This window comes from Dryobates pubescens, chromosome 23 (genome assembly GCF_014839835.1).
Source record: "Dryobates pubescens isolate bDryPub1 chromosome 23, bDryPub1.pri, whole genome shotgun sequence".
Lineage (NCBI taxonomy): Eukaryota > Metazoa > Chordata > Aves > Piciformes > Picidae > Dryobates > Dryobates pubescens.
In genome coordinates this window covers 13037185-13059014 of record NC_071634.1, presented here as the reverse complement: position 1 = coordinate 13059014, position 21830 = coordinate 13037185, and the positions used below count along the sequence as shown (strand labels likewise).

The following is a 21830-nucleotide window of genomic DNA, read 5'->3' as shown; positions in this document are numbered from 1 at the left end:
ATGGACCTCACAAACACAAAGAAACCCAACCTTGCTGTGTTACAGAGATGAATTTGCTTGCTCAGATAATGACTGACTTGAGGGTTAGAAAGGAGAGCATAACACAGCATTCAGTAAATGTACAGCTTCTGATACTTCTTTTAAGTCTTATTTATATGGTTATTTCAACTAAGTCATACTTCCTATTACTGTATTTCTTACAGATTATTCTAGTTAAATGGACATAAACATTTATTATGCCTCACTTAAAACACAGAAGTTGGGAGCACCATCTTGTAACAATTTACTTTGTATCTATCACCTATTTCTTTCAGGCAGCTGTTTTCACTGCAGGTTGTTCAATGCCTTTCAAAAAAGACAAGTACCATTTTAAGAACTGTCCTTACCACAAATGCTATCTAATCCAACCCTACTTCCATGTCAGTAATCTAGAATTGTATAAACCATTCAATAGTTATTTAGACATTCTAGCAATTCCAGTGGCCTTTGCCTGCTTAAAGAAAAAAAGGAAGAAGTTTTAATAATATATAGAGATACTTTACTAGTTTAAAATTAACTCCAAATTACTTGGACAGTAACCAATATTTAAATAATAGACATACAGCATCCCTGAGAAATGAGAAGTCACCACTTCACAGTCTACAGAACTTAGCTTAACAGCAGCCCGAGTTGGTAGTGTGTTGCTATCTGGCATAAACACAATGCCAAACATTAATGGGACTGTAACATGAAGCATCGTGTTACAGGAATTTTCTCTGAGTAAACCCAAACTTGCAACTTCATCATATTACCACTAATTAGAAATTCTCATGTTATGGCTGAATTCAAAATAGTATTGCTAAGAAGAAGATGGCATGTCTCACATTTCTCATGCAGCTAGAGTTCTGTTAAATTTAGCCCCCTCTTCCATATCTAAATGTGATTAAGAGAAGGACAGAAAAAAATTAGAAGCTTGCAAATAAATTCTGGAGAGCCAATTTACCCACCAAATTGGGTTAGAAGTCTTGCTAAACCAAACCATGAGGAAGAAGTAACAAACGTAGCTTTTGTTACATTTCTGTAATCTCATGTTACTTGGAGAGGCAATGGAAATTTCAGGGTTTTTGGATAGCTTCTTCTGAGCATACAGATGTAGTTGTGCTTACTCACTTCTCATCTCAAGGCAAATTCATGTCTACTTTTGGAAATGCATACTTTCTATTTCTATTTAAGTAAACTGTTGGAGGCATCCCCACATATTAAAACATTCGGAATGGATTTACGAATAATGACTGCTTTGAACACTGCTGACTCACGGTTTCACAACTCTGCTATTTCAGGTTTACTCCCCCTCCTTTAAAAAAAATAAAAATCTGAAAAAGTTAAATGAAGACTGAGAATCACAAATTCCTTTCTCATCTTCTTCTTCCTTTTTTTTTTCTTTTTCCAAGGGATCTCCTGACTGGAAGAGAAAAAGCTTCCAAGTCAAGCTTTTCTCAAACTACTTTAACAGACCAGCGAATGGCTGAGGATTGCAGCAGCTTCAGAAAGCTCAGGATTTTGAAATCAGTGTAGTTAGGACCACAGCACAAAACCATGTCTGGACAACACCTAGTTACAGAAAGCCTGGATACTACACTTTCAATGCTTGTGTAAGAATTATGTAAGACATAATGAGGCCAAATGTACTGTCTCTGATAGTCGATCTATTTAGGCAAATCAGTCTGTCACTCTTAAATATATTCTTTTATCACCAAAAGCTTCTATGACAGCAAGAGGAAACAGTCTGTATGTACAATTTCAAAGCCTTTTATATGACTAAGCGGGAAGTTTTTCCTTCCATACATTTTTTTCATCAGTCACACAAACTCTTTACTGAGTGTCATTTGTATTACTCTGGAAATATTTGCATAACTTTAAATCTTACAGCTTCAAAACACAAAAATATAAACCAAATTTCTTTGAACACAAAAGTTACCATGTGCAAAGAAAAAATACTCTCAGTGGTGTTGCTGAGTCACCAATGCTTTTTACTTCACCGAATGAGCATCAGCAGGTTGCTGAATGATGCTGAATAAAAAGTGTATTTAAGAACCATGATGTAAAAGTAAGTTATTTTTTGTTCTTTTTAAGTTCAGGTTATATTCCATTGATTGAAAGGGCTAATCTTAAATATTACTTAATGTCTTACTATGAAAAGCATTTCAAGAAAACTGCATGGGAAAGATCAGTTTTAATGTGATCAACATTTCTGCTGCAGTGACTACTGAAGTCAAGCATCTATTCCTTATCAAGCCAGCTTGAAAAACTGTCTTATTGAAAGCTAAATATGATTTCTTTTCATAATGGCTGTAGTAATGACTGCACTTTGTCTAAGTGAAGCTGAAAGTATGCATCTATAAACAATTCTTGGCAGGCATAAACTTAGCTTTCAGTGAATCATATCTGAAATAAAGTTTTTTCAAGTGCATGAAAGCAAAAGTGGTGAAATTTGACTTCCTTCTAAAATGACTCTTGAAATGCCAAACTTAAAGCTGTGACCTAATACACACAGTGTCTGTTCTGCATTGTGCAGCATCTGAGACAAGATGCTTAGTCATACTCCAGATATTGTAAGCAGATAAATCCAAAACATGTGCTTAAAATTCCAGGGACTTTCACTTTACTGCTGTGGTCAGATATAAAAGACAGATTGGTTTAGTGTGCTTAGACTTACTTTAAAAATTGTTATAGAAGTATTCCCTAGTTAAAAAATATTCCTTAGTTACCACTATGTTATTTATTAATAATAAATCTGAACAATAGTCTTAATCCTGTGTATTCTGCAAGCATGATGGGTTCTTAAGTAAATGTCAGATTTTCTGTGGTGAAAAGAAAAGCCATAGAGACTAAAAACAAACTCTGTTTCATGACTTGTAGGGGGGGAAAAAAAGATAAAGTTGCTAGGAAATTACAGAAATGCCAACTAATGGTGACTAAACAGAAGAGGAGTAAAAAGGAACTAAAAGGTCATTCTAGGATGTGAGCTCGCCTACCCACTTTTAAGTCAGTAAGGAACATTTCCACCGCCTTACTGTTAATAATGTAGCTGTTTCAGCTAAAATAACAACTTGCAAAGGGGGGGGGGAATAAAATCCTAAATCAATCAATTGAAATAACAGCACACAATTACTCTCTTTAAATTCAGCTGGCGTGTGCATTGTTCTCTGGCACTCGAACAAAAAAAAATGGATTTCCTTTGCATACATGAGTATGTATGGCCTCCATCTGTCTTGGTTCAAACAGAAAACTTAGATGAATTTTCACTCCAAGGAGTTTGATGGTGAAACTGCTAAAAAAGAAAAATTAAATTAAAAATAAATCCCTTAACCACAGAGTGAAACCTTACACTCCTGTCCCTGGAAAGAACAGAATGATTATCAGAACTTCGCTGAGTTTTTCCCCCAAGTGTCTGGTGCATGAACTCGATTCACTGAAGAAGTCTTAAAGCCCTGTCTTGTCTTCTTCTCTACTGGAAAATTATTATTGGTAAGCCATTGTTGGCATCTCTTGTATCATAATAAAATGTGAAGAATAAAAATGGGCCTTTTCTGTGCTTGCTGTGCCTCTGAAAACTCTTCTGCATGACAAAGCCAAAATGCAAACAGCAGGATGGCAGGGGGAGAGAGCAACCCCTTCCATTTGTCATAGCAGCGTGCACAGAAAAAAGCCAAGAAACAAGACTGGTTTTCAGGAATGGGAGAGGTGCCAATGACAGTATTTTGACACACAAGATCTTCCTTTTCTGATTTTATACCTCACAGTAGCTTTACCTGATGGTAGATTTGGGTTCAAATAACCAAAGAAGTATTAGTCACCACCTGAGTGTGCCAAATTGAAGCAACAGTGCTTTGAAACAGGGATGGTCTAATTCATTACCTTGTCTTTGATGACATATTCACAGGTTTCAACCCCTTTGTGTTACTTAGTAATGTTTTACAACAGGCAGAATAGACAGAAACTGAATTAATAATGGACTTAAATGATACAATTGTTAAAACTGGAATTAATTCTCTGTAGGCAGTAAAACCCAAGAAATCAGATGTAAGAACATTTAATTTCAGCTTCCACCCTAAAGAGGAGGAAAATTTACTGGCTGACTAAATGCTAACTACTTACTAATGCTCTGTAGAGATTTTCAGCTTGAAAAATCCTGAACTTCTGACTTTACATTGTAAATTTTACAATACTATTGCACATCATTGTAGATCTTAAGGGAACCATGAACAGACTTCTAGCAAAGTGTCTTCCAAATTAGAAGAACATGAGTAATATGGCTTAAGTACAGAAGCTTCTAGAAATGGGAGAATGGATGGAAGTAAATAACAATATAAAAAGAAATATTTTTTTATTTTCAATTGCTTCAATACCAAGATTCATTTTCTGAAAGCAAACCTGAAGTCTTGCACAATTTTAAAGCTGGATTGTTAAATTACAAATGAAGCAATGCTTGATCAGGCCAAATTAAATGGCTTGGGCTCCCCACCCCAAAGGTCAACAGTAAACACCACCTAAGTATGGAAAAACAGAATTCAAGAGTCAATTAATGTACAGTGAAGAGAGGACTTAAAATTAAAGCCCAAAAATATTAGCTGCATGCTTATTGCTGTAGTGAAATGATTTGACAGAGCCCAGAAGTGTAAGAAGAACCAGCATTCTAAAGAAAAGTCTATTGCTGGACTTCTTCAGACAAAATGAAATTACATAATTAGATGCATTACTATCCTAGAAGCTGTAGAAAAAAAATATCTGAAAGCACAAAACCTGAATTTATCAGTGGACTTACTTTTCATTTCAGCTTCCACTGCAAAGAAAAGGAAAATTGACAGGCTAACACTGCCAGTGGCTTGATTCCTCACCCACCCTCTTTTGGCTACCTCTAACAGAACATGTCCGCACAAACTGAGGTAGAATGTCCTCCAGCAGGTTAGGAAATTTCAAATATAACTACTAATTTCTTGGGAGAAAGGAGGGAAGGATAGAGGGGAGAGGGAGAAAAAACTGAATCTCAAGTTTTAAACCACTGTAAACCAAGGTGTTCAGTAAAATACAGCTCAAGATTGACCTTTCATGCGAGTTGAGAAAAGAATTAATTTGCTATTTTAATCGAACCTAGAATCTAAATTAGCAATCAGAATTAATCAGTATTAATATGCAGAATGGATGACCCTTTTTTCTTAATTTAGCATAACAACATACCTTTAAGTGGATCATGCTCTGCTCTCATAATGTCAATAAGGGAGTTTTCCAAAGAGTGCATATTCAGACTGTCATACATTCTATTTCGATCCTAAAAGAGAACAAAATCCTTAGTACTGGAATACAAATTCTGTACTTAAACTTGCAAGAAACTCAACAGGAAGACAAAGGTGCCTTATAAAGGCTGTATGCTCAGACACTCTGGAGATGGACAATGATACAAAAGCTTAAGAAACCTTAGTTTATTAACTATAAAACTAGAGATGCACCATGCAGAACTTCTGTGTAAGCACTTTGATAGCCTGTGGTTGCCCATCTCCTTCAGAAGAACTGCTTGAATCAGTTCTAGTGATCCACAGCACAGTCAAGCATTAAGCTGTTAAATGAAGGAGACTAATGTCTGTAAGAGCTCAATTTCATTTCATGTAGAAGTTAAATAGTGAGTAAGGAGGGGAACTGCAGGACAAGGAGGACAGTCACCTCATACAAAAACCAGCATTTTCTTGGTGCTTGGCAAAGGCCCTCAGGCCTCTGCTGAGACTGCACTTCTGGCTTCTGAGTGACTAACCTGAGACCCTTTGTATACAAAGCCTGTCACAAATGGTCAGCACTAAATGGTTAAAGGTTGGAAAAATACAACTAAACTATGAAAAGAAACGATCACAAAGACTACTAATATGTTATCAGCCCAATACAGAACAAATTTTTTGGCACATGAAGATTAGGAAGAGTTACCATAATGTCTTACAATTATTTTCACCAAAAGTAATAATAGTTGTAATAAATCATAACTGTTTTCACTGATTTTCTGTTCAAGTAAGGTATTTTCTCCCATGTTTTCTAATACAAACTAATTCAAGTTACAAGGAGAAAAAAAAAAATTACTTCTAAGTTCTTTGGCCTTTCTGGGACACCTTCAGAGACTAAAATAGTTTGGGTAAAACCTTAATCTCGTCTACTTGCAAGGCTCCTGGCTGGGCTGTATTACACTTAGAAGAATCCTGTAATTATGACTTAATTTTGTTGTTATCTTCTGATTGCACTGCAGTAATTCAGCAAGTAGGGTGTAGTCACACAAGGGTACTGAGGGAGCCAGAAGTGCTAACAACCCACTTTTCATCATTTACCAGAAGTCCTAACTGGGGAAGGCCCAATTGAGTGAGGATTGGCAAATGTAATGCTTATCTACAAGAAGGGCCAGAAGAAGGATACAGGGAACTAGAGTCTTGTCAGTCTAACTTTGGTGCTGGGGAATGTTATGACATAAATCATCTTGAGTGCCATCACACACATATAGGACAACCAAGTGTTCTTTCCCCATCAGCATAGGTTTATGAAAGCCAAGTCCTGACTACCATGATCTTCTAAGGCAAGGTGACCTTCTTAGGGGACATGAGAAAGGCTGTGGATGTTGTCTACCTAGACTTTAGCAAAGCTTTTGACACTCCTCCCTATACTATTCTCCTGGAGAAAATGGCTGCTCATGGCTTGGATGGGCACACATTTTGTTGAGTAAAAAACTGGTTGGATGGCTGGGCCCAAAGAACAGTAGTGAATGGAGTAAAATCCAGCTGGAGACCAGTCACTAGTGGTGCTCTCCAGGGCTCAGTATCACAGCCAGTTCTATTTAGCATCTTTATTGTTCATCTGGACAAGGCGATCAAGGGCATCCTCGGTTAAGTGTGCAAATGACACAAAACTGAGTGGGAATGTTGATCTGCTGGAGGGTAGGAAAGCTCTCCAGAGGGATCTAGACAGACTGGATTGACGGGCTGAGGCAAACAGTACAAGGTTCAACAAAGCCAAGTGCTGCATCCTGTACAACCCCATGCAATACTACAGGCTTGGGGAAACGTGGCTGGAAAGGTGTCTGATGGAAAAGGACCTGGGAGTACTGCTTGACAGCCAGTTGAACATGAGCCAGCAGCATCTGACCCACACTCACTGACTCTCCAGGAGAGTTCAGCAGAATATAGAATAATTTCAAACTATGTCCCTCAGAAAGCAAGTATTCATTGTGTTTGGGAAGTGAAAAAGCAAGCTCTGAAACAGAGGTTTTCTATGAGTCAGGGTCTGTGGCTTACTAAACAGTTCTGTAAAACAAGGCACAAGGAAACTAGAATTTTATTTTAGTCTTTCTTAGAAAGTTTAGCCAACGATAGACATCAGGATGAAGAAAGAGAAGCATTTTTTCAGCTCTCTCCCCCTCAAACAACTACAAAGAACAATGGCTTCATGTTGGGTAAGCAATCTGATATGTTTATTTGATTGAAAAAATTATTTTCTCACATAATTTAAATGATACATTAAAATAGGTTTCTCTTGTCTCCTCTGTGTCCCAGAACAAATACCTTTGACACTTTGTGAGGCAACCTCCAACTGGGTTTGAGTGCCAACAAGTCACCAGTACTATTTTAGCTCATAGCAGCCTTATTTTGGGACTGGTTGGCTTTTATTCAGTTTTCTCACTGGCCTGAGTAGCAGCAGAATGAAACTACAGTGACTAATCTGCTTCCATGCCCTTGCAGGTGTATTTCTCAACAGCACAATGAAAAGAACCTGCTTACAACAGCAAACTTGCTTTCTATAGAAGGTGGGAGCAGTAACAAAGCCGGATCTGTTCCCTTCTGTCCCCTCACATTCAGAAGGTAACTCATCAGGGTTTTTAATGATGTCTTAAATTCAGCTGAAGTCAGTATGTGGTAGGTAGTAAGTGCTCTTGCAAAAACCAGTGCTGAATAAACAGAAGACACACTTTGCCACCTCTGCTGTTGACAGGGAAAAGAACTAGTACTGGTAAAAACTGGACTGATGTATGTTGAGGTAACACCTGACTATCTGACAGTCATTACTGTAAGCTTAATTTTGATCTAAGAAGCAGAAGCCTGTAAGGGTGGGCTCCATCGTGGTCAATTCCTAAAAACAGCCCACTTGGTTGTGGATCTTACAGAGAAATGGGAAAGCAAGTAACGTGTCTGTGATTCATTTGTAAACAGCTCCACTGGCTGACATGGTGCAATGATTGTAACTTCAACCTTGCATCATTCTGTTTTGCATATTCTGTGTATTCAAAGATCTTGCGCTGCCGGAATCATAGAATGGTCTGGGTTGGAAGGGACCTCTGAAGATCATCTAGTCCAATGCCCTCTGCAGTAAGCAGGGGCATCCTCAACTAGATCAGACTGCCCAGAGCCCTGTCAAACCTCACCCTGAATATCTCCAGGAATGAGGCCCCAACCACCTCCCTGGGCAACCTGCTCCAGCATTCAACTACCCTCCTAGTAAAGAATCTGTTCTTAATATCCAATCTAAATCTGCACTTATCTAGTTTGAACCCATTGCTCCTCATCCTGTCACTGCAGACTTTAGCAAACAGCCTCGATCCATCCTTCCTGTAGTCCCCCTTCAGGTACTGGAAGGCTGTTCTACTTAGGTCTCCCCGGAGTCTCCTTTTCTCCAAGCTGAACAACCCCAGAAGAATAAAGTTTACCCATCCTCTTTACACCTTAGAAAGGTCATGTGTATAAAGGTTTTTTTTGTTTGTTTGTTTTGTATTTTTTTTAAGAAAAAGAAGTTTATTTCTTTGAATTGCATTACTTCTGGCTCTGGAAACATGCAGTAGAAGAGCACTGTATATATGAAAAAGCATGAATGCGCTAAAATACAGCAGGATTTAAATATGGAAACTGTATTCTGCTATCTCACCATCCGCTTGCGAGTTTGGGTAGTATATACACAGTAAGTGCTTCAAACTTTTAGCTTCTATTCCAATTCACACTGATGAAGTACACAGTATAAAGGAGCATTATCTTAAATTTTAGTATCTCAAAAGGAATAGATAATTCTTTGAGTACAAGGTTCACTTTAAACCTTGGTACAACTAGGCTTTATAATGCTAAAACACCGCTTTGTGCTCCCCAAATATGTGCGTATCTTTAATGAGCACAGCTATCTATGCAAATATGAAGCATTCATTTCAAAGCAGAACTTAAAAGTATTCCAACAATGTAGGTCACAGAGATTTTCTAGAAATTTCTACCACAGGAAAAAAAAAAATCCACAATGGTTTGAAAGGGGACAGTTTGACTAGCATGCTCTACTTGATAAGAAAACTTCCACTGTGATTTCCCTTGACCTTTGGGACAAGCATGAAAAGTACTACTGCTGAATGTGATTCTTTTAGAGTTTTCAATGCACATGGAAATAGTCCTAATTCTTGGACTATCTTTTGTTTCATTATTTCAACATATTTGATAAGCAGTTATCTTCTAAAACAACCTGGAACTACCTCTAAAACAACATGGTAATAGTCCCAGGAATTAGAACTATTTCCATGTTGTTTTAAGGGCAGTTCCAGTTTGGTTTACAAGAGAACTGCTTATCAATCACGTTGAAATAATGAAACTAAGGATCAGCAGCAGCATGAAGGCATTGACACATCATGTATGTTAGTGCAAGTTTTGTATCATCCTGACTCCAAAAGGCCCTTTTGTCAAGGCTGACTTCCCATAGAATATTCTGCATTTCCCTCAGTTCTGTGGCTCATCAGCCCTGTGCTAAGCAAGTGAACTCTTACTGTGTCAGAAGGTCCACGTCTCAGTGGAATGTCACAACATAATGATAGTTTTTATCTCAGAGCCAGCAGTTCGCTTCCCCCAAGCACTACAAATTCTCAGAGTAGCTTTTAACATCTTTTTAACTGTATAAAGGTTTGAACCCTGCTCAACTCACCTTTCCAACATCCAAATCACAACTGCATTCATACACAGCAGAATTGAAAACGTGGGTTTGGTGTAACTGTCAACACATTCAGAGGTACATGGCTGCGCAGCCCATTGTCACCTCAACTTCAAAAGTTTAGACTATGCAGGGAATTTTGCTGAAAAATGGTAATTCTTTCTGCATTTTTACAAATTTATACAATCTAGGAGAGGGATGAAGTATTCTACCCAGAGTACAGTTAGTGCTAGAAGGACTTGTTCACAGGGTCATGCAAAACGCATCTACAGAGTGCGCATTTCAGAAGTCCTCCGCCCCTACACCTAAATGTGGAAAGAATGGGAGAAGGGCAGCTCTCTCTGAAGAGCAAGCTTCAACACTAAATTGTTGGACAAATCATTTGTCTTGGCATAATCTATTTGGGCCTTCTAAATATATCCATGCAATTTATGCAAAGACTATCTTGTTTGAGCATTTGCAGACTCAGTGCAGTCACATCTCAATTACACATAAAGCAAATACAAGGACAGAAACTCTTCGACAGTGAAGACAATTTTGCTGATTTTTGACCACAAACACTAAAAATAGATATTCGTAGTTAAAAAAATTAAACAACTTTGAATTTTGGACATACGTGCTTTACTAATCTCCAGGACAACTTGAATTAAAAAAAAAGAGACTTCTAACATGGTGCAGATTCAGCAAAACTTTGAAATATGAATATAAGCTATGAAATATGCCCTTTTAAACATCCTTTCATATCCTAGAGAAAGTCAGAAAGGCTGGACACAAAAATCAAAGCTCCTGGGCAGTACGGTCTTAGCTGCCTGCTAAGATGACTCTCTACCTCTGACCTTACTGAATTAACTCAGTTTTATGCAAGCTCAACTAGACAAACTGTATAAAAGAATCATTTCCCAAATTAAAGTGTAAACAAGTTCAATGTTTTAGCCTTAAAAGTGACCTGAATAAAAATGTGACAGTTGGTGCACTAATAAAGCATTCACAGACTTTAGAAAGTATCTGAAATAGCTTTAAGAAGTATTCAGTGTTACTGTTAGCAGTAATAACAATCAGTGTATTACATAGTGTAAAATATCACCTTTGCTAGCATCTGAACTTCAAGTCTTCCTCATTTTATCGAAGACATACTGTAACCATAACCCCCCCCTGCTGAAACCATAAATTGTGTAAATGAAAAACTTAATAGGGAAGTCTATGACAGCTACACTTTAGCTCTACAAAAAAAGCAAGAAGGAAGGCTTAAAGTAGACACATGAAATTGCTTGGTTACTTTCCATGGTGTCATTAGTGGTAAAGAATCTGGTAGACATCTGTGAATGGTCAACTTGACAAAAAAGTGTTTTAAAGTTAAAATGGCACAACCAGCTATGTAATCTAGCTAAACTGAGCCTAAATTGCACCAAGAACAGCTTCAGTGGCAAAGAAACACCTACTTCCCAAATACATAAGCATAAAAAGAAAAAAATCCCAACAGCATGTACCATGCCCATACTGGAGTATTTCAGCTCAAGAATATACATCCATAAACTGGAAACAAACCAGACACATTATGGAGATGATTAAAGGCTTTGCAAGAATGATTTATGAGGCAGATTTAGAAGGTTTGGATATGAATAGCTTGAACAAAATATCTAAAGGAAAAATTAGACATTTGAAGGGGAAGCTGTTTGAAGTGTTGTTTGTTGGGTTTGTCCGGGGTTTCTGCCTTTTTTTTTAACCCTCTTCACCCATCCCCATCTACAAATATCTATACAGTACATCAGACCATACATTAAATGCACATTTTTTGATAGATCTTATCTGGGAACATACTCATTTTACCTTGGAGAACAACTGTGCTTTGGCAGACAGATGAGACATGCTACTCAGTGTGTACATCATTGCTGTACTATTGCAGCTGCAAATATTTTGTTGAATTTTCCCGACTCCGCTTTTGACTTGCATTAATAGCAAGAGCTGTGTAACTGAAGCAAATTTTAACAGCAGGGGAGAATCCTTAATTCATAAAAAGTTATGAAAACATTTATATGGAAAGCCTTAAAAACTATCTGCTAATGGATTCCTTTGACTGGTGCATCTGTGAATCTCCCACAAACATCCAAAGGTCTTGATCCTGAATTTTGAAGTATGGCAGTAGACAATTTTCTCAAGTTAAAGATATCCCCACTATGGTACTCAGACACAAATAACTGGTTTTGCATGTCATTTAATCAGCCTTGGTTAATCAATGTAACACATTAAAAACCCTTTAGACACTCCTCTGCTGCAGGTACTGCCTCAGTAAAAATAAACTGGTAAAGCCTGGCTTATAAATCAGTGCATGGACAATTACACTACTCTGAAGATTAAGAGCACTTAGATGCCAATGCCTTCATATTTCATATGAACTGCCAAATGCTCAGCACTTCTAAAGAAACAGACCACCTGTATGGGAGTCTAACCATTGCATTACTAACTCAACTTGAGCAACTTGCTCTTTGTGTCATATTGATTAGTATGTGTATCACCTGGATTAGCCATTTCAGCTGTTTGAGATGCATTTATTAAATTGCACCAGAACCATCATATAGAGAATCCAAAACCCTCTGAAGGGGAAGCATTGTAAGACAGAGGCAACATGACAGCAGTTCAAACTAAATACCCCAACCTAAACCCCTGTTGCGATGCAGAGTTTTCAAATTCCATTTTGCTTTGTAAGCATTTTGGGGTTTTAAAAACAAAAAAACTTTAGCACATTTGAAAAAAGAATAGAGAAAGAAAAAAATCTGGATTTGAGGGAGATGGTACCTTACCACACAAACCCCCAGATGGGAGAGCTGTATTCAAATACAGAAGAATAAAGCCCGGCTTTTAGGGCAACATTGCACATACTGCTCATTTGAACAAACAGGAAGGACAAATCAAGGTGACAAACACCCGGACACGCAGTGCATTTCCTTAACTCAAAAGGGACACGGAAACTAAACCCACATTCATAGAATGCTCTGCTTTCACTAGAACGAAAATAGTTCCAATACTGAAGTGTATAATACTGAATTGCATTATTAAACTGTTGTAATAGGCTTTAGTAAGCTTATTGGCAAGATATTAAGAAACATTAAGCTTGCAATCAAAACAGAGTTAGCGGACACTGCAGTTTAAAGAAAAATAATTTAGAAATGCTTAAGGTTTTTCTCAGCCAAGGAATGCAGATTAAAAATAAATGTACATAACACTGATTTCTGTGCTTCTGTTTTGGCCACAGAGACGCCTGAAGAATAGGGTTTTTTCAGGAAAACAACAGTATCTGGGTTAGAAACATTTTTAGCTTTGCACCCTGTACTCTCTTTTAAAAAACACTTTAGAGCAGGGAGCAAGAGAATATTCATGTTGACTAACTTCTTGATATGCAATGTAAGTGCCTAAGCTGGAATCCCAGGGGCTGTAGAAGGTCAGTGCTGCCAGGTATGTTCTTCTGGAGAATTAGATTATCTAAGTAAGGAGCCTAGATTCTCTGTAAGGAGAGAGAAACAGGCTCCTCAATTAAATGCGTAAGTTAGATGGTGCGAATACCTGACGAGATTTCTAATTTTTCCTTAATGACTCTGGTACGAGGGAACAATCCCTTCCCTGTATGAAGTATCTAAAATGCTGCAAGCAGTGTGGCAGAACTTGTAAACAGAATGTTGTCTATGAAAGAACTTCAATTGATGTTTGTTTTATCTTACAAACCTGATGGAGGGAAAAGAAAAAAAGCTGCTTAGAGACACGCAAGAAAAAGCTGGGTATTGACTTATTTTCCTTGTGTTTAAATCGGGGTTGTCACAATGTTTAACTACACTTACTTCAAAACAAAAACTCCTGAACTTTGGAAAATTCCCCTGAGAGATGGCCTTTGTAACTGCTCTAAGCAAAAGCAGCTTTGCTGTAACTAATGTGGCCACTGTGAATCCAATTTCACATAGGTTGTTTCAGATACAATGATGAAGTACAGAAAAATCTGCATTCATCCCTGCAGGTAACAAACCTAAGTACTTGTTTGGTTGCCAGCAATGGCATCATTGTCACTGCTATGTTGGTTTAATGGCAAGAAACATTCTTTTCCATCAGAACTGATGTCAGCTCTATACTGGGGACCCATCCATCAATGCAAACACCAAAGAATAAAGAAGTTTCATTGAATGGAAGAAGCTTTGAATTTCTATGATTCCTCTGTAACTTATTTGCATCATGTACATGTTTTACAGACACTGGATGAGCAGCTAACATGGCTGAATGCCATTCAGACGTAGCAAGGAATACTCATTTCAGAAAGCAGTAGCAGAGCATTAATGATCTACAGAAAGTCAGTCATGAGGACACTGGCTGTTCTAAGCTGTTTTCATTTGCTAAGCTCAAGCTAGCTAAAGTTCAGAGGAGAGGTGCTTTGTCCCCAGAGATGTGTGACCATGCAGAGAAGTATCCTGCAGAACTGTGAACGATGCAGCGTGAATCCAACACGCATGCCAAGATGTGTTTGCTCCATGGAAGCTTGGAAGAAATAGGTAACTTCTACATATGCAGACTTTCCAAATGGCACAAATTTAATTACTATTAGTATCTTCTGAAATTGCTACTGTATCTTTAAGAATCCTCAATCTAAATACCTCAGCCTTTTATGGAAGGAGACAAGCACAGCACAAATTAGCAAGATGGGCGTTTAACAGCATTGCAATTGCCAACACAAGTCCTGATGAAAAGAAGCAGGAGTTCCAAGCTCTATTTAACTTTTTCATTATGACTTGCAAAATGCAGCAGTCACCACAAGGAATTAACCACATAAAAACAGAATAATAATTGAAAAATAAGGACATGATTTCAGCATAGCAAAGTAATTTACGGAAACATCTATTGTTTCCACAATAGCAGTAGATAACACTGCAACCCTTCAAAGAGGATTATTTCTGTGTTCTGTAACTATAACTATATACATGCAAAGGAGATTTAAGATAGCCCTGCAGCATAAATATAGCCAAATAGGTCTATTTAATTGGTGGCTCTGCCATTCATAGGTAAGACCAACAACAATTAAGTGTGCCCACCTTCTCGCTTTCACGAGACCTTGTCAGAAAAATCCCAACAACCACCAAATAGAAACACTTAATGTAATTTATTGTAAAGTTAGATTGCAAGTGGGTTTTTCCCTGCTCTCCTACATAGAAATTATTTATAGTTTGAATGGACAAGACTTTTGTTTAGACGTAAAATTACTTAATCTATGTTAGATGACCAATGTAGAAGCTTCTGAAAGTTCAAAGTAGCAGCCATAGCAACTCACAAGGTGTATTGAAGGAGACATTATATTCACAGTTGGTGCTTAGCTGCATATGAACTCCAATGTGTATGACACTGCAGTTTCAATGTCTGATGGCATTAATGTTTTTAACCCTGTTCCTTAGGCTAACATCTTCAGGAGACATCTCAGTCTTTGCTTTCAACTATTCTTGGAGCTCTCCACCAAGAACTGTGATCAGTTCTTAACAGATGAAGATGAATACATAAAGGTGGCAACTTTTCCCCCCCATCTTTCCTCTCAAACTAAAATGATTGGTGATGATATTCCAATTAGCAAGGAAACTCAATAGAACAGTCTTTACAGTATAGACAAATACTTATTTTAAATTTTCAGGTCCAATGCATGCACCTGGAGCAGAATTTAGGTATGTCAAATAAAATCACCATTAGCCTCAAGAACACTGCAGTATCAGAGCTCACTTGCACAAAGTCGGGACTTGGCCTCCTGTGCCAAATGGAACTCTACCATAGTAGAATGGTAAGAAGAATAGAAATTCTAGTGGGAAACCTGGTTCTGGGGATCACCCTTTTGTCATTATTACAGCTACATAAGGATTAGCTTGCTAATTAATGCAAATACAGCTGCACAAACTCAAATATGGTACAACAAACGAAACGCTAGGCTAGTCTGTGTGAAATCTAACAAAACCCAACTGCAACAGCCTTATGTGGAGGTAAAGAATCTTCCTATTATTTTCTCTGCATATTATTTTTTTTTTACTTTTGCTCAACATGAGGCAAAAATTGGAAGTTGACACAGGTGTAGTGAAAACTAAGCAACATAAAGAACTAATGGAATCATTTGCTTCCTGTTTTACAATGCACCATTTCTAAAACAAGTTGTCCGATCTTTTTTCGTAACAAGGAAAAGAAACCCAAACGCTGCAAGAGGGATCCAAAACACTAAAAGTCTTCCTAAGAAGAAATGTTATGACTAAATGAATATAGGCAAGAATGGGGAAAATAGCATTTTACCAATAGGCTGCTGAGGCTGGCATTAAGTGACAAAGTCACACAGATGTCAAAATTCAGGGGTGAACCCAGCTTTTTAGTTCTAAGACACATTCTCCTTCTTAACAGCTTTAAATCACAGAGCATCCAGCAACAAAAAAATAACATAAAAGCTGCTAGAATGTGGAGGAAAAATGAAATCTCACTTACAACGCAAATATGAGCCTAGAATAACAGTAGACGATAAACATGACAAAGACTCAAGAGCCATCTACAAAACCAAGAAAACTTATGTACAAGCAATAAAAAAAATAAATTCCCGAGCTCCAAAGGGATTTATAAGCACATAAGCATTACCACTGGCAGAAAATACTTGCTGGCTGGCACATTTTGCTCTACTGCTGCATCAGTAGCTGCAGTTTTTATCTTTCCTGACAGTCACTATTACAACTAACTATGAGAATCATATATTGTTGAATACACCAAAAAGGTTGGCCTCAGTTGCAATTTTGGACTTAAAATAATAGATGTCTAATTTTCAAACCAAGCATCAGGGTTGTAACCACTCTTTCATTCTCCTTGCAAGCGAAATGAAACCAAAATGATATGCCAGACTATGAACACACCAGTTACACACCATCCTTACCTGCAAAGGAAGGAGAGTATTACTGTTGTTGTCAGTTCGGAAAACATTATCTTCAATCCAGGATTTTGGTGTCAGTGATGGAGTGGAGCGAGTGAATTTAGGAGGAGCTATGACATTACCAGAAAAGGGCTTCTTCAAAGGTGAGATCTGGTTCATAGTTCCTGGAATTCCCATGTTTCCAGTTCTACGATGGTCTCTGCCATGCATTCCTCCCCAGGATATATTTCCTGTGCTCCAGCCACTACTCTGATTGCTCCAGGGTGACTGCTTCAGGAGAGGCTAAAAAGAAAGATGAGTGTATATTATTTTGAACATACTTGAAAAGTTTTGTTCTGCTTCACCTCCCCACCAAAACAACCAACCCACCATCAAGTAATCAATGCTCAATGATTTCTATAACCCACTCTTTCCTGATAACGAGTAAATTAATTACTGAGGCAGGAAAATACAGCATCATAAAAATCCCATAGTTCCGATTCCCATATATACCCCACCCCCCCAAAAAAAACCCCACAGTACTTGTACAAGTACTTCAGATTATCATTTTAGCAATAATCAGCATTCTTTAAGGCTATGCAATCAATCAATCCATCCTAAGGTGTATAACCATGTTACAAAAATCCCTGAGATCACTTTGTTATACATTACTTGTTATTATATAGTGACAGCTCCATAAAAATAACACAAGAATCTCAGAGGTCCATATTTTCATTTATCACTAAGGTAATGATTAAACTAGTGATAATTATTTCTACTCAGTGAGTAGTATTTCACTACAGCGAGTAGAAATTTTAAAATTAAAAAAATCAGATTGCGGATTGATTTTTGAGCATCATTGTCTCAGTACTACCAGGTAAGAGCAGAAAGAGCACCGATTACTGCACAGAGAAATCTGTCTGAAGGAGTTATCTTCCATTTCCACATTAAAATGCATTATTCTGAAGCCACTGCTCAAACATTTCTGGAGCAATGAATGGGACTGTCTGTGGAATTCTGCAGGGTGGAACCTGGGGGTTTTCTTGAGGATTTTTTGTTTCCTATTTAGACGTGGTACATAAAGCGCTTCTGTATTTAAACAAGTGCACTGTATTTCTCAATATGAAAATGTAAGCAGTCTCTGGAGGGAATATTTTACAGAATGACAAGTTTTTATTCTTAAACCACAACTTGTGCTAAGAAGTGACCTACAGTGGTTACCATACTACCAAGAGGTGGACCCACTGAGCCTGACAGTGAAGAACAGGGTTTATCTTTAGTGTTCTCAAATCTGACTGGTTTTGGAAAGGCTTTTTCTCAAACAGAAACAGCACGTGTGTGTATGTGTGTGTATTCTAAATTCAGCTCTTTTGTGGAGTCAAAATGCAGTACTTTAAGCTTAGCTGCAAGCAACCCTCAGCTTGCAGTTCTAATAACTTAAAAATGTAAAGCTCGTCAATACCTTATCCATTAGGTAAAACATAACTCTGAAGAAAGCTGTCGTTCTAAGAAAACCCTCCTAGAAAACAAACAACCCCCCCACTAAAGTCATTTTTTTGTCAAGTAATCAGGAAAACATCCTATTCTATATAATTACAGATAATTATGTTGTAAAACTTGAATACTTTGGTTGGACATTTGGGAGAGGCAGGCACTCTATTGTGAAACAAGCATTAGGAGATAATGCCAAATGTTAACAAGCCTTTAATATTGCCATCTATGCTGTCATGGCACTGTTTACCTACAACTTGTAACAGAGAAAATTCCTGTACACCTCACTGTTGGAGAATTGCTTTGGAATTTGTTCGAAGCAGGTTATTACATATGTTAAGGACAACTAGCTCCTAATCATGATGCATCCAGTTGAGCTCTTGAACACACATACACACATTTAATGTGAAACTCTATTTCTGACAGAAATCCTTTACAAATACAACTCTACATATCAAAACTGACTGGATTTAATACTACAATGCAAGAAAATTAAGATGAGGCCTATATAGCATTGTCCTTTTATAACCGAGTGGATGTCCGGAGCAAGATGTAACTATAATGCACCAGCAATAATATTAACTCGGATCTGCCTGCCCCCAATCTGTTACGAGTATTTTCTTCCGGGAAGAAAGGTAAACTTCCATCTTAACACGGGATCATGTCAATTGACACCGGCACCAGAACTATGGTAACCCAAAACACTGCGCTGTCTTTGGGTAGAAACCAAAGCAATTTCGGGTAAAACCCCCAAAAGGCAACAAGGTTGACAGCTTTCCCGTCTGAATCTACTTTCGGTGTCCTGTGTCCATCGAAACGAACACGCCCATGGGGTGCGAAGGAAGACCTGAGGCTGGGGAAGGGGCTTCCCGAGGATGAGGCACCGGCGGCGCCGGCCGGAGCTGTCAGGCTCATTGTTTCGCGAACACTGCACTCGCTACAGGCACCTGCGGCGAGGCCAGTGGGATATTTCCACAGTGACACTCCTTGACAGGAAAAGGAACGGTCACTCCCTCCTCTAATCCCGAAAAGAAACGACGACTCTGGGCAGCCAACGGCGCACGAAGGAGGGCCGGTCACAGCCAAGGAGACGCGGTCGAAACGGCCGCCCGACCACCTGCCACCCGGAACGGCCGGGAGCGGGGCGAGCCAACAGCCTCCCGGCGCGACCCCTACGGCCGCTCCCGCGGCGGGCAGGGGGTGCAGGTGCCCGGTCACCAGCGGCCCTCAGTCCGCCGAGCGTGGTGGGGCGACAGCGGCCGAGCCGGGCCCCGCCCTGCCCCCACGGCCTCGCCGGGCTGTCACCGCCGCACAGCCTCGCCCGGCGCCGGCAGCGGGGAAGAGAGAAGCCTCCCAGGTCCTGCGACCAGCGAAATGGGGGGAACGAAGTCCCCCCTCCTCACGTTCTTGCGTCCTCCTCCCGAGCCCGTCCCCGCCCCGGGGCTCCCCGTCGCCCCAGTCTCCCCCTTCGCGCCCCGGGCTCCCTTCCGGAGCCGGTTCGCCCGGCCTCCCTGCCGCCCCGCCGCGGCTGCCGGGCCCTCCCGACTCAGCCCGGTACCTGGTGGTGGTTGTAGGAGTTTCTTTGCTGCAGGAAGGCGGCGGCGGCAGCCGCCGCCTGGTGTTGGTGCTGGAGCTGGGGGCTCACAGGGGATCTCCGGTTCTGCTGTTGCTGCTGCTGCTGCTGAGGTAAATTCATCTGCGGCGGCGGCGGGGGGGCGGCGGCCGAGAAGGGGCTGCTGAAGGGCCCGGCGCAGGGGTTGTGAGGAGACACCGGCGAGAAGCTCTGGAAAAAAGCGGGGTTGATCGATGACGGGATCCCCGGGTAGAAGCTGGTCTCGGATTCCGGGCTCGGGGGTGGCATCGCGCTGATCTGCCCGCCGCCGCCGCTGGAGACTGGAGGCTGCTGCGTCTGCTGCGGAGGCGGCGACGAGGTCTGCACCGACCAGGGGGTGCCGAAGCCGGGCAGCGGCGGAGGAGGAGGGGAAGCCGCCGAGGAGGAGCCGCCCCCGCTCTGGTGATGGGGGCTGGGGATCTCCGGGCTCTGCAAGCTGCTAAAGCCAGAGCCTAGCCCGCCGGGCAGTAGGTTCCCGGGGCTGCCCAGCAAGTGGCTGTTCGGGGGGGACTCCATGGGGGGCAGCTTGGCTTTCGCCTGCAGATGAGGAGGAGACGGAGGCGGATTCACGCAGGAGGCGGCGGCCACCCCCACATTGGGGTCCGCGGACACCGATCCCCCCGGGCAGGAAGGGGCGAGCCGCTCAGAACCCCCCCTGTCCGCGCCGCCCTTGTGCTCAGCGGGGCTCACGGGCCGGTGGTGCGGGTAGTCCCCCGTCCGCGGCGGCTCCAGGGGGTGAGCGCTGAGGAGCTGGAGCTGCTGCTGTTGCCTGTGCTCCTGCTGCTGGTACTTGTCAGTGGGGTGGCTGAACTGCTGCTGCTGCTGAGGGGGGTGGTGATGATAGTCTGGGGGGTGGTGGTTATTCAGGGGGTGGCTGCTGCCGAGCTGGGCTGGGCTGCTGAGCTGCTGCTGCTTAAACTCTTTCCTCTTCTGGCTCAGCTGAGGAGGCGGCGGCTGTTGCTGCTGCGGTTGCTGCTTGTTTAAATCCTGATGGGGGCTGAGACTAGGTTTAAAGTCAGAGGAGGGGTGGCCGAGAGGGGGGTGTCCTGATGTAGGGCTGCTGCCCAGCCTCTCGTTGCCTGGCTGTTGCTGTGTCACCCCCAGGAGCAGCTCATCCTGCATGTTTTGATGATGCGCAGCAGCGGCCGCCGAGGGGAACAGAGAAGGCGCCGGTTACAGCGAGTGAGAAGGGGCAGGAGGAGGAATGAGAAGCGGCTGCCGTTGCTGCTGGTGAGGGCAAAGACCCTGTGCTTCTTAGACCCAACGGTGGACTGGGGGTCGCCTTCTATGGGAGCCTGAGGCAGTGGTCCCCCAGGCAAAGGGGGTGGGGGGGGCTTCCCTTGACACCGGCTCAGCAGAGGGGCGAACACCCCCACCCCGGGACTCTGAAGAGACAAAGATAATTAATAATCTTTGGGGGGTGGGGGTTAAACACCCGCCAATCGCGAACCTTCGTACGAATAAAAAAATAACCTCGTTCTAGAATAAAGCCGTCTTCCTTGCCAGAATCTCCACTACGTATTTAAAAAAAATACCCGAGCCTTTTAATAGATCGTATTTTTATCAGGGCTTCCCCCCCCCACTCCGCTTTCTTTCTTACTCTATCGGGACCCCCGGTAGGGCAGCCCTTCCCGTCTACGGCCTCACCCACAGTAATCCGCTAGATCACCACAAATGCCCCTGGACAGGTCGTTCTCCCCCTGACAGCTGCCCCCGATCCCGGTCGCTCCTCCATCCGAACACCTACTCCCTGCCTACCCCCCTCGCCGCTACACCGTAACGCAGGGGCAAAGCGGGGCTTTTCCAGGCTTGGCACTGGCACGGCGGGAGGCAGGCTGCCGGCACCCCCACACCACTGACAGACCTGATTTCCGTACCTAG

At 41.3% G+C, this 21830-nt stretch overlaps 1 protein-coding gene across 2 annotated transcripts in view; it reads right to left on the bottom strand.

Annotated features, from left to right (window-relative positions):
• CPEB2 (cytoplasmic polyadenylation element binding protein 2) overlaps positions 1–21419 on the bottom strand; it is a 46492-nt gene extending 25073 nt beyond the window's left edge. For both annotated transcript variants that reach the window (XM_054172144.1, XM_054172145.1), the window contains exons 1-3: positions 19896–21419; positions 16871–17149; positions 5218–5308 (exon numbers count right to left, since the gene is read on the bottom strand). In XM_054172144.1, coding sequence (XP_054028119.1) covers positions 5218–5308; positions 16871–17149; positions 19896–21071 — 1546 coding nt within the window. In that variant the 5' untranslated portion in view covers positions 21072–21419. The remainder of the gene's footprint in view (positions 1–5217; positions 5309–16870; positions 17150–19895) is intronic.
• Positions 21420–21830: the final 411 nt, after the last annotated feature.